Here is a 12,886-nt window from a genome sequence, read left to right as displayed (position 1 = left end):
GTTAATTAACCCGATGTGTGCTGCAGGAGAGCAAGGAGCCAGCGCTAAGCGCGGCTCCCTGCTCTCTGAACTGTGACATGTAGCTGCAGCACACATCGGGTTAATTAACCCGATGTGTGCTGCAGGAGAGCAAGGAGCCAGCGCTAAGCGCGGCTCCCTGCTCTCTGAACATGTAGCACAGCGACCTTATGATCGCTGCTTCTGCTGTGTTTGACAGCTAAGCAGCGATCATAACAGCGACTTACAAGGTCGCTGTTACGTCACCGAAAATGGTAACGTAACAGCGACGTCGTTGTCGCTGTCGTTTAGTGTGACACCAGCTTTAGTGAGCACTTCTCCTTTGCCGAAATAATCCATCCAACTCACAGGTATAGCATATCAAGATTCTGATTAGACAGTGTAATTATTGCACAGGTGTGCCTTAAGGCCCAGTCACACTAAACAACTTACCAGCGATCCCAACAACAATACAACCTGATAGGGATCGCTGGTAAGTTGCTAGGAGGTCGCTGGTGAGCTGTCACACTAAGCGACGCTCCAGCGATCCCACCAGCAACCTGACCTGGCAGGGATCGCTGGAGCGTCGCTACACGTGGAAGCATGCTGCGCTTGGTAACTAAGGTAAATATCGGGTAACCAACCCGATATTTACCTTGGTTACTAGCGCACACCACTTAGGGCTAGCTCCCTGCACACCTAGCCACAGTACACATCGGGTTAATTACCCGATGTGTACTCTGCTACGTGTGCAGGCAAAAAAAAAAAGGTGGTTACCTTGAGGAGACCGTGCTTTCTTATCTATTAGGTGAATTTATCATACTACTATTTAGTGTTACTGTGTGCCGATTCTGACACCTTTTCACCTATGTTTCCTCCTTGACATTGTCTTGAGCCGTCTTCTCTGAACCAGCCGGCGCTGACAGTGTGAGAGTGGCGGACACTGGTAACGAAGGTGAATATCGGGTAACCAAGGAAAGGGCTTCTTGGTTACCCGATATTTACATTGGTTACCAGCGTCCGCAGAAGCCGGCTCCTGCTCACTGCACATTTAGTTGTTGCTCTGTCGCTGTCACACACAACGATGTGTGCTTCACAGCGGGAGAGCAACAAATAAAAAATGGTCCAGGACATTCAGCAACAACCAATGACCTCACAGCAACATCGCTAGCAAGTTGTGCATCAGCAGCGATGTTGCTAGCGATGTTGCTTAGTGTGACGGTACCTTAAGACTGGCCACAATAAAAGGCTACACTTAAATATGCAGTTTTACAGTATTGGGGGTGGGGTCAGAAAACTAGTCATTATCAGTGGAACACATCTCTGTTGCATAGAGCTGATCAGATTTTCAATTGTGGCCTATGGAATGTTGACATCAGCAAACTGCTCACCCACACGACGCCATACACACATTCTGCCATCTGTCCCTTACAGTGAAAACTGGGATTCATCTGTGAAATTAACACCTCTCCAACATGAGAGATGTCTTTAAATGAGAGCATTTGCCCACTCAAGTCGGTTGCGACAGTGAACTGCAGTCAGGTAGAGACCCCGATGAAGACAAAGAGCAGCACATGAGCTTCCCTGATATGATTTCTGACAGTTTGTGCATAAATTCGTTTGTTATGCGAATCGATTGTTGCAGCAGTTGTCCAGGAGGCTGGTCTCAGACGATTTTGAAGGTGAAGTGAGGTCCTGGGCTGCTGTGGTTACATTTAGTCTGCAATTGTGAGGCCCGTTGGATGTTATGCCAAATTCTCTAGAACACGTTTGGAGATGGCTTATGGTAGAGAAATCAACATTCAATTCAAGGGCAACAGCTCTGGTGGACATTCCTGCAGTTAGCATGCAAATTGCATGCTACCTCAAAACTTGTGACTAGTGATGAGCAGTTCCGTAGATATTCAAATTCACTGAACCAGCGTGGACTAAAACAAATTCAAATTCAGCAGCCGAACTTGACTTCGGACAACGTACCCCATACTAGTCAATGGGAATGATTGAAGCCACTGCCGGACTGTCAAATTGCAGGTCACAGCCGTGACCCGCAGTCCAACAGTCCAGCAGTCAGGGCACCTGAGGTCACATTGGGCCCTGCTGCTTTCAGTCAAAGTTGAAGCCGCTGTTGGATTGAGGGTCACATCCATGTCCCACAGTCTGACAGTCCAGCAGTCAGGTCAGCCGAGGTCACACTGGGGGTTCCCCCCGCTGCCCTCAGTGAAAGTTGTAGCTGCTGTCGGACTGTTGGATTGTGGGTTACAGCCGTGTCTCGCAGTCCGACAGTCCGATCACCTGAGGTCACACCATGAGAACCCAGGTGTGACCTTCGGTGACATGAGTGACGTCCCCTGCTTACAGCCAAGTCCCCCTCGGGGATTCCTGGACCCTGCAGAGAGCAGCCATGTTTTCCCTTTCTGTAGCCTATGGATGTAGCAGAGCTGAGGATTATTGCGGGACATCATATGGATTATGTCGGAACTGCAACGGTATTATAGGGTTTAATAAAAGGTTGAATGAGGATGTGAGTACTTTATTTTAAAAAAAAAAAAAAAAGGATTTTTTTCAGTGTTTGTGTTTTATCTCATTTCACTTACAGGATTAGTAATTGGGGTGTCTCATAGATGCCTCCCATTATTAAGCCAGGGCTTGATTGCAACTGTGATTTTTTGACAAACCACAGCTGTCATTAACCCCATAAATTACCCTGATTGCCACTGCACCAGGGTAATCGGGATGAGCCGCGTAAAGAACTAGGATTGGCACATCTAATGTGATGTGCCGAGTCGCTGGCTGATATCTTTAGACTGTGAGGGGCAATATCCATGGCTCCTTCCATCCTGATAATACCAGCCTCCACCTGTCTGCTTTACCGGAGCTGGTTAACGAAAATGGGTGGACCCTACACTTTTTTAAAATTATTTAAATAATAAAGAAGAAACATTGTAGGATCCCTCTATTTTGATATGCACCCATGGTAAAGCTCACAGGTGGGGGCTGCAGCCTGTAGCTGTTGTTTTACCTGCCCTGGCTATCAATACATGTTGGGAGCCTGTCATTTTTTTAAATTATTTATATCTTTTTACACTACCATACAGCAAACTGACTACAACCAATCACAGACACTGACACAGGGTGGGGGCATGTATGGCAGTCTACAACCAATCACAGACACTGGCACAAAGCGTGAGTGGGGGAAGCAGTGAATATTGATGAACCTTAATAAGCAGGCCTGGAAAAGAGTTTGACTGCAGTATGATCCTCTGGAAAACACAGTATGTATAACTACCCTGCTCTTATTACCATACCTTCCATTTGTAGCCCACATCAATTATTTCACATTGATTTCCGTAGGCAATCACAGCCATACCAATACTTGACATGGTTGTGATGGGGCCAAAAGTGCCCACACGCAAAAATCTTGCTGATTGGCTGCTCTGCAACCTTTCAACAAGCTTTATTTGGGTGACAAACCTGAACAGGAACCGTACTTACAGTAAAAAGTCTGTCTTTGGGTTTCAGCACCAGACACAAGGTGTCCGCTATGGACCCGAAACTTTACATCCCTATTAGCTCATCCCTACTTGCGACATCTGTGGCATTTCGCTGTGTGATAAAACTGCACATTTTAGAGTGGCCTTTTATTGTGGCCAGCCTAAGGCACATCTGTGCAATAATCATGCTGTCTAATCAGCATCTGGATATGCCACACCTGTGAGGTGGATGGATTATCTTGGTAAGGAGAAGTGCTCACTAATACAGATTTAGACAAATTTATGAACAATATTTGAGAGAAAAAGGCCCTTTGTGTACATAGAAAAAGTCTTAGATCTTAGAGTTTAGCTCATGAAAAATGGGAGCAAAAACAAGTGTTGCGTTTATATTTTTGTTCAGTGTATGTACCAGCCGCCATTATTTTGAAAGCTTGTTACCTCTGTTGCTTTATTGTTATGGCCAGAGATAAGCAGGCTAAAGATGGGTTGCCATAACTGAAGGGCTACTGCATTATGATTGCCCCCTTAGACAAAAATTTGCCAGGCAGCCCCTTTGTTGGAGACTGGGTTGCACACCTGACCTGGTCATGCACAAAACAAATATGTGAAGATTGATGAATAATCCGATTGTGGATCCTGCTCCAGCCACTATACTTACACGAAACGGAGAGAGGACATAACAAGTAAAGGTGAGAAGCGTGCAGGGGATCCTGGGCGCAGCTGCTGACAAAGGTAAATCAAGACAGTAAAGGCCACTTTACACACAGAGATAAATTTGTGGCAGATCTGTGGTTGCAGTGAAATTGTGGACAATCAGTTCCAGGTTTGTGGCTGTGTACAAATGGAACAATATGTCCATGATTTCACTGCAACCACAGATCTACCAAAGATTTATCTATGTGTGTAAAGTGGCCTTAAGTATAAAAAACTTTTAAACAAACAAGCTACAAATTTTTGTGTATTGCAACATGCTTCCACCCTATGTATTTGTACCATTTATATGCTAGCTGCTTCAATCCCTCATGTCTACCGCTCTTTCACACACCCAATACACTCCATCTATATCAGTCCTCTCCTCTCCTATGTACTGCTCTCATGCTCTTTTCAAAATTATAAACCATCCAGATCCATTCACTCCCACCATGCAACGTAATAGACATTCTCAGAAATCTCTTAACCACATGCTCACTCTCTCAATTCTCCTTCTCCTTTTAGCAGGAGATATTGCACCTAATCCAGGACCTTCTTATAATAGTAAGCTCAATTCTTTCCCTGGCACACTCAGAAATCCCCTAAATCTCATTAATATTCCTTGCATACCTTCTGTCTCTTTTAACTGTGCCCTTTGGAACTCACGCTCAGCATGTAACAAACTCTCCTTCATCCATGACTTTTTCCTTTCCAATTCCCTCAACCTCCTGGCTCTTACTGAGACCTGGATTCAGCAGTCAGACACCACTGCTGCTGCTGCTCTCTCATATGGTGGCCTACAATTTTCTCACACCCCTAGACTTGACAACAGATCAGGTGGAAGTGTTGGTCTGCTGCTTTCCCCAAACTGCCCTTTTCAAGTCATCTCTCCTGTTCCCTCACTTATCTTCCCTTCTCTTGAGGTTCACACTGTCAGGCTTTACAGACCCTTCTCTTCTCCCTGCAAGTAGCAGTTGTGTATCGCCCTCCAGGCCCAACTAGTCAGTTCTTGGATCATTTTGCCACCTGGCTTCCACATTTTCTAGCCTGTGACCTCCCCACTCTTGTCATGGGGGGACTTTAATATCCCTATTGATGATCCCCCCCCTCCCCAGCTGCTGCCCATCTTTTATCTCTAACCTCCTCTCTTGGCCTTTCACAACTAACTCTCCTACACATGAAGGTGGGAATACGCTGGACCTGGTCTTCTCCCGTCTCTGCTCAGTGCATGATTTCATTAACTCCCCTCTCCCACTCTCTGACCACAACCTTGTTTCATTCTTGGTCAAGAGCTGTCAACCCACTCAGAACACCCCCACTTACCTCCCATATAGGAATATACATGCCATTAACACCCAGAAATTTCTGAAGAAGTTGCAGTCATCACTGGCCCCAATATCCTCCCTCTTATATCCTGACTCTGCTGTACAACATTATAATGAAACCCTACAAAGCCTCCTAGATGAAGCTGCACCTACTGCACGCAGAGCAACTCAGCCCAGATGGCAGCAGCCCTGACACACGTTGCAAACACGCTTTCTCCAGCGGTGTTCCAGGTGTGCTGAACGTTTGTGGAGAAAATCCAATCTTGCCAAAGAGTTCATTCACTATAAATTTATGCTCAAAACATACAATGTTGCCCTTCACCTCTCCAAACAAGCGTACTTTAACACCCTCATCACCTCTCTAGTCAACAATCCTAAACGACTCTTTGATACTTTCCATTCCCTCCTCGGACCAACAGTCCTGGCCCCAAGCACCAACCTCAGTGCAGATGACCTGGCCAATTATTTCAAAGAAAAAATTGACCATATACGCCAGGTATTTCCCTCACAGCCTCATAACACCACACATTGTCTGCCCTCCTACACTTCATCTAGCTCACTTTCACTCTTTGATCTAGTCACAGAAGAAGAAGTCACCAGGCTCCTTGCATCTTCACGCCCAACTACCTGCACCAGTGACCCTATTCCCTCACATCTCCTTAAATATGTCACCCTAGCTGTCACCACTCACCTAACTAAAACATTCAATCTCTCTCTCTCCTCTGGTGTCTTTCCCTCCACCTTCAAACATGCCAGCATACACCCATTACTTAAAAAAACATCCCTGGACCAAAATTGTGCCGCTAACTACAGACCTGTCTCTAATCTCCCCTTCATCTCAAAACTCCTGGAATGCCTGGTCCACTCCCGTCTAATTCGCTTTCTGTCAGATAACTCTCTCCTTGACCCTTTACAATTTCCACTCCTTACATTCTACTGAAATTGCTCTTACTAAAGTCTCTAATGATCTACTTACAGCTAAATCACTACTCACTGCTGATCCTCCTGGATCTCTCTGCTGCATTCGATACAGTGGATCACCAGCTTCTTCTCACTATGCTCCGCTCTATCGGGCTCAAGGAAACCTTTCTTGGTTCTCCTCTTACCTCTCTGACCGCTCATTCACTGTATCCTTTGCCGGCTCCTCTTCCTCTCCTCTTCTCCTTATGGTCGGGGTTCCTCAAGGTTCAGTCCTAGGCCCCCTCCTTTTCTCTCAATACACAGCCCCTATTGGACAAACAATCAGCAGATTTGGTTTCCAGTACCATCTCTATGCTGATGACACCCAACTGTACACATCTTCTCCTGACATCACCCCTGCACTATTACAAAATACTACCGATTGTCTGTCCGCGGTCTCCAACATCAAGTCCCCCCTCTATCTAAAACTGAACCTTTCAAAAACTGAATTTCTTCTGTTTCCTCTCTCTCCTAACCTTCCGAAACCCAATATTACCATTTCTGTGTGTGGCTCGACCATTACGCCCCAGCAGCACGACCTCTGTCTTGGGGTTATATTTGACTTCGATCTCTCCTTCACTCTCCACATTCGTTCACTTGCTCGTTCTTGTCAATTCCACCTCAAAAACATCTCTAGAATTCGACCTTTTCTTACCGTTGACTCTGCAAAAACTCTTAGGCGGGCTTTGCACGTTGTGACATTGCACGTGCGATGTCGGTGGGGTCAAATCGAAAGTGACGCACATCCGGCGTCGCAGTCGATATCGCAACGTGCAAATCCTTTTTGATACGATGAACGAGCGCAAAAGCGTCGTTATCGTATCATCGCTGCAGCCTCCGACATTTCCATAATGCCGGTGCAGCGACAGGTGCGATGTTGTTCCTCGCTCCTGCAGCAGCACACATCGCTGTGTATGAAGCCGCAGGAGCGAGGAACTTTACCTTACCTGCCGCCGGCTGCAATGAGGAAGTAAGGAGGTGGGCGGGATGTTTACATCCTGCTCATCTCCGCCCCTCCGCTTCAATTGGCCGCCTGCCGTGTGACGTCACTGTGACGCCGCACGACCCGCCCCCTAAGGAAGGAGGCGGGTCGCCGGCCAGAGGGACGTCGCACGGCAGGTATGTGCGTGTAAAGCTGCCGTAGCGATAATAATCGCTACGGCAACTTTCACTATATATCGAACGTGCGACGGGGGCGGGACTATCGCTGCAGCATCGGTAACACATTGCTACTGATGTCGCAGCGTGCAAAGCCCGCCTTACTGTCGCTATCATTCATTCTCGCCTGGATTATTGTAATTCTTTACTAATTGGTCTCCCTGTTACTAAACTCTCCCCTCCCCAATCCATTCTGAATGCCGCAGCCAGGATCAGTTTTCTCCTCAACCGCTTCACTGATGCCTCTGTTCTTTGCCAGTCATTGCACTGGTTGCCTATCCGCTACAGAATCCAACATACACTTATCACTCTCACTCACAAAGCTCTCCATGGTTCTGCCGCACCGTATATCTCCTCCCTCATCTCTGTCTATCACCTCACCCGTGCCCTCCGCTCTGCTAATGACCTAAGACTGACATCCTCAACAATTCGAACCTCCCACTCCCATCTCCAAGATTTCTCACAGGCTGCGCCTATGCCACACTACCAAGAGCAATCTGATTAATTCCCAACATCCACACATTTAAGCGGGCCCTAAAAATGCATTTCGACTAGCCTATCACCTCACTGCCCTGATCTAATCTAGTTCCTTTCTGCCCTTCATAAAAAATTTACTTCCAATTCTTGTCCCCTGTACCTGTATAAATTCTGGCCAATGATGGGTTCATACAGCTGGTTTTGAATATACTATTAAATCGATGGCTGGACCATATATAACAAGCTTTTCTCCCCCCATTCGCCTTTTGTGCCTCCTCTATTCCCTCATAGACTGCAAGCTTACGAGCAGGGCCCTCACTCCTCCTGGTATCTTAATTTTGTTATTTTGTAATGTCTCATATTGTCTGTACATGTCCCATCTGAATTGTAAAGCCCTGCAGAATATGTTGGCGCTATAGAAATAAAACTTATTATTATTATTATTATTATTATTAGCAATTTCAAAATCAGCCAATGGTCAAAAGTATTGCTGATTCTGGAAATAAGCTGACCCCATTAAAGGGAACCAACCATCAGGATTTTCATATATTCATATATAAAGTAAAGGCAGTGCTATACTGGCTCTATAATTCTATGATGCTGAATGTAAGCATAGCTTTTGTTCAGAGATTGGATATTTTATTTCAGAAATATGTGCAAGTAAAGTTCCAGCAATAAACTGCTATTTGACTGACAGGTGCAACAGGAAGGGACTATGTGGGTCGGGTCTTCCTATCTATTCCCGCCCCTGCCTGTTTGCCTGCACCGTAATTAATGCCTATGATGGTGACAGGGGTAGGAAGATCAGGCAGGCAGACAGGGGCAGGAATAGATAGCAAGGCTCGACCCACATATTCCCTTCCTGTTGCTCCTGTCAATCAAATAGCAGTGCATTGCTGTAACTTACAGATATTTCTGAAATAAAACATCCAACCTCAGAACAAAAGGTATGGTTACATTCAGCATCCTAGTGCCAGTATAGCTCTGGCTTTACTTTATATATGAAAATCATGCTGGTTGGTTCCCTTTAAGGTTTGTAAGAAATCACATTTTATTACATTATAAAAGTATACAAAATGTACAACATCTATTTGGCAAATTCATAATGTAATGTGTAAATTAGTCCTTTCTGTTTAGGTGATGTAAGAATCTAAATATAGGTGTAGTTATGGTTAAAAAAATGCAGGTGGGATAGTGGAATATATAGTTTATGTAATATGTAATAAGATACAGCACAGAAAAGTGTAATCTGACAACTAGCCTGAAACCAGTGAAGAAGTTAATTTTCTCCTGGTAGCCACACTTTCAGTAAGGCGACCAGGCAGCATTTCAGTGTTATTTACGTGCAGATTAACCCTACATCTGCAGGTAAATATGGATTTACAAAATGACAGGATCACATTAACTAACGGTGTTTTGATCCCATTTTCTGCATTGGATTGCACACTGTCTGGTATAATAGGGAGTACAGTATGTTGTTTGTATGTCACACTGCAATGATTCGATGTAACAGATGGATCAATATAGAAACATAGTAATTGCGAGCACCATTCATAAATAGAGGACCTGTAACTAGATGAAAAGTGTTTTTTGTTCTTATTTTCTTCCCGCTTCTCCCAAGTATTTATTTTTTTGTTATAATCCACTATCTAGAGATGTGGGTCATTTTAATTAAATTATTTTTTTTTGTAGTCTTTACCAAGGGGACATGGCTTACAGAATTCTTTGGGGTCGTGTCTTCTCAAAGGGGGCATGGCGCACAAAATTATCCGGGGGGGTGTCTTTACAAAGGAACGTGGCTCACATAATTCTCTGGGGCTTGTCTTTACGAAGGGGCATTGCTCACAAAATTCTCTAGGGCTTGTCATTATAAAGGGGCGTTGCTCACATAATTCTCTGGGGCTTGTCTTTACGAAGGGGCATTGCTCACAAAATTCTCCAGGGCTTGTCATTATAAAGGGGCGTGGCTCACAGAATTCTCTGGGGATTGTCTTTACAAAGGGGCGTGGTTCACAGAATTCTCTGGGGCTTGTCTTTATAAAGGGGCGTGGCTCACAGAATTCTCTGGGACTTGTCTTTATGAAGGGGCATGGTTCACAGAATTCTCTGGGGCTTGTCTTTACGAAGGGGCGTGGCTCACAGAATTTTCTGGGGGGTGTCTTTACAAAAGAGTAGTGGCTCATAAGTTTTCGGGGATGTCTTTACAAAGGGGGCATGGGTCACATAATTGTCTGTGGCGTGTCTTTAGACTGTTCTGCTTTGATACCCTGTGAGCAACACCTCCTTGGTACAGTCCATTAAAATTAGCTCTAAATAAAAAGGCCCATATTTCTGGATCCATATGCTGCAGTGATGTCAAACTCAAGTACATAGTGGACCAAAATTAAAAACTTGGACATGGGCCAACCTTGATATTTATTTAAAAAAATGTCAACAATTAAGGAAGTTTTCTTTATAATCAAATATAATGAACCTTTTCATGGAAACAAATGCTAAAATTCTAATTTGTCATAAGTAGATTAGGTTATTCTATATATGTGTATAATATAATCTATTTATGGCAAATTAGGATTATCATTTTAATTAATTACCTAAGAAATTAACTAATTTAATGTGGTACAATGAAATCTAAATTTATTGACCTGCTAGAGAGGCGACATGTAGTGTTTTCTCGCTGACCAAATATAATTACACTGAGGACCATATTTGTCCCACGGGCCTATGTTTGACATGGACGACATGGAACAATAAAAAACAAAAGAAAAAAGAACACAGAATGGTGGGTGGCTCAACAGTAATAAGGAAAAAGCAAAAATTGGCAACTCTTGACCTGGTGACAGATATCTTTAAATAGTGCTTTCTTATAGTTGAGGATACTATGAGTGGAGAGAAACGTTTGAGCATGTTCTACTGAATTCATATGTAAGAGTATGGTAGAAGAAGAAACATGCCCTAAATGTGCATACTGAATTAAAGCCTTCTTTATGTGTTGACACTTGATATAATTGTTAAAGTATTGGTATTGCTACTTTCTATGTGAATATGTTGTGAAAAATGAAAGTGACAATGTAGGCGTGTGGTACAGAAGCGTTAACACTTAGCCAGGCCTGTAGCTGGGGGGATTATTAGGAAACAAAAAGAGGGGATTGCTACTTCTGGTAGTTAGCTGTTGGATAGAAGCCAATAACAGTATAGTGATGGAATAGTCACAATGTGTGTGTGTGTGTGTGTGTGTGTGTGTGTGTGTGTGTGTGTGTGTGTCTGTAATGAGCCATCAACTGGATAGCAATGTATCAGTGGGATCTGAAAAAACAATAGACAAGTCTGGTGCCTGGAAAAGTGTTAGATGAGAAACCCACAGACGTGCTTTGCTTTAATGGTACACTGCCAAGGGTCTGATGGAGGTAGCCATGGGTTGGTGGGATCATGTGAAGGAACAGTAGAATAAAGAGACAGAGGCTGGTGTGTATGCCAGTCAAAAAGACTTTTTTTGGGTAGAGGGTTGTGGGGTAATAAATGTCACCAAACCAAATTAAATCTAATGTTTTAAAGGGTATAACATTATTTCTTAACCATATATTACCACGTCTGCAGTTTTCCAGACACTGATCTTGAGGATAAATCATGACAAGTGAGACTAGGAAATGTTTCTTTTAATACTGCATGGAGCTCTGCCCATTGTACATTTAATACTGTATACCTAAACATGCATACACAAGCTGTTTATCTTCAGTAACTGTTACGACAAAAAACCTTTTACCAGGTATTGACCATGTGAATCCTCAAAGTGTCCACACATTGATACCAGACAGATCACACATAGTCATAGGCTGTACTGATCATAAAACATTGCAACAAACACAAGTACTTAAAACAGCAAGTCAGAGTTAAGATAATACACAATGGGAAAAACAAGCTGCAAATACATTTTTTAAAAAAAGTGTTTTGTTTTTTCAGATTTTTTTTTCTTTTCCATGACTAGCACCATCTGTACAAAAGAAAGTATTAACATAAAGGTTTGGATATTAAAAGGTTTAAAGGCACTTATTCTGTCTCACGGCAGACTTTCCTCTGTCGTACAGTACTTTTGAAGCATTTAGTCCCTCTTTCTTTGCCCCCCGATCCTCTTTAAGGAGGAAACATTTTAATTCTGCTACCAGTCTCTATATACAAAAATTAACCATTAAAGTTTCTCAAAGTGCTCTCTTCAGTTTGCTGCTGACCTTTGTCTTTTTATATTTTAAAACATAATTAGCAAATGTGTTTATTCAAATTGACAACATCTTCCCTGCCCTTCGTTCACATTCTCTGTCGCGTTCCAACAATACATTGTTCATTGCTCGTCTTCATTCCAAAGTCTTTGGATGTTGATCAGAAGGAGAAATTAACTACTGGGGGGTGTAAGTCTTTTTTACAGTCTCATCGTAACCCTCCATGTTTACCGACGTCTTGATGTAATATCAAAGCAGGTAATCATCATAAGGTGAGCTTTGCAGAAGTTGACCCGGTTTTCTAGACGTTCTGTCACACATTCCAGTGCTTCCAAGTATTCCAAAGAGTCCACCTCATAGGTTTGTTCCAAGTCAACTGAAAACACATAGTGGATTAAATTATAATTACATCTATATAAACCTCTATTTAATATTTAGACCAAATTTAGAAGACCCCAAAGTAAATTCCCGACTAAATAATGCCTACACACAAACCATCATTTATAGGGACATGTACAGAACTGTTCAAAAGTTTTAGGCAAAGTAAAAATGCTTTAAAAATAGAAGTACTTTTATC

At 43.4% G+C, this 12,886-nt stretch overlaps 1 protein-coding gene across 1 annotated transcript in view; it reads right to left on the bottom strand.

Annotated features, from left to right (window-relative positions):
• Positions 1-11,735: 11,735 nt before the first annotated feature.
• The window catches only part of KIF26B (kinesin family member 26B), a 585,415-nt gene continuing 584,264 nt past the window's right edge, over positions 11,736-12,886 (bottom strand). The window contains exon 15 of the mRNA XM_075339602.1: positions 11,736-12,685. Coding sequence (XP_075195717.1) covers positions 12,537-12,685 — 149 coding nt within the window. The 3' untranslated portion in view covers positions 11,736-12,536. The remainder of the gene's footprint in view (positions 12,686-12,886) is intronic.

The sequence above is a fragment of the Anomaloglossus baeobatrachus genome, chromosome 3 (genome assembly GCF_048569485.1).
Source record: "Anomaloglossus baeobatrachus isolate aAnoBae1 chromosome 3, aAnoBae1.hap1, whole genome shotgun sequence".
Lineage (NCBI taxonomy): Eukaryota > Metazoa > Chordata > Amphibia > Anura > Aromobatidae > Anomaloglossus > Anomaloglossus baeobatrachus.
The sequence above is the reverse complement of the archived record's forward strand: the minus strand, read 5'-3'. Positions and strand labels throughout refer to the sequence as shown.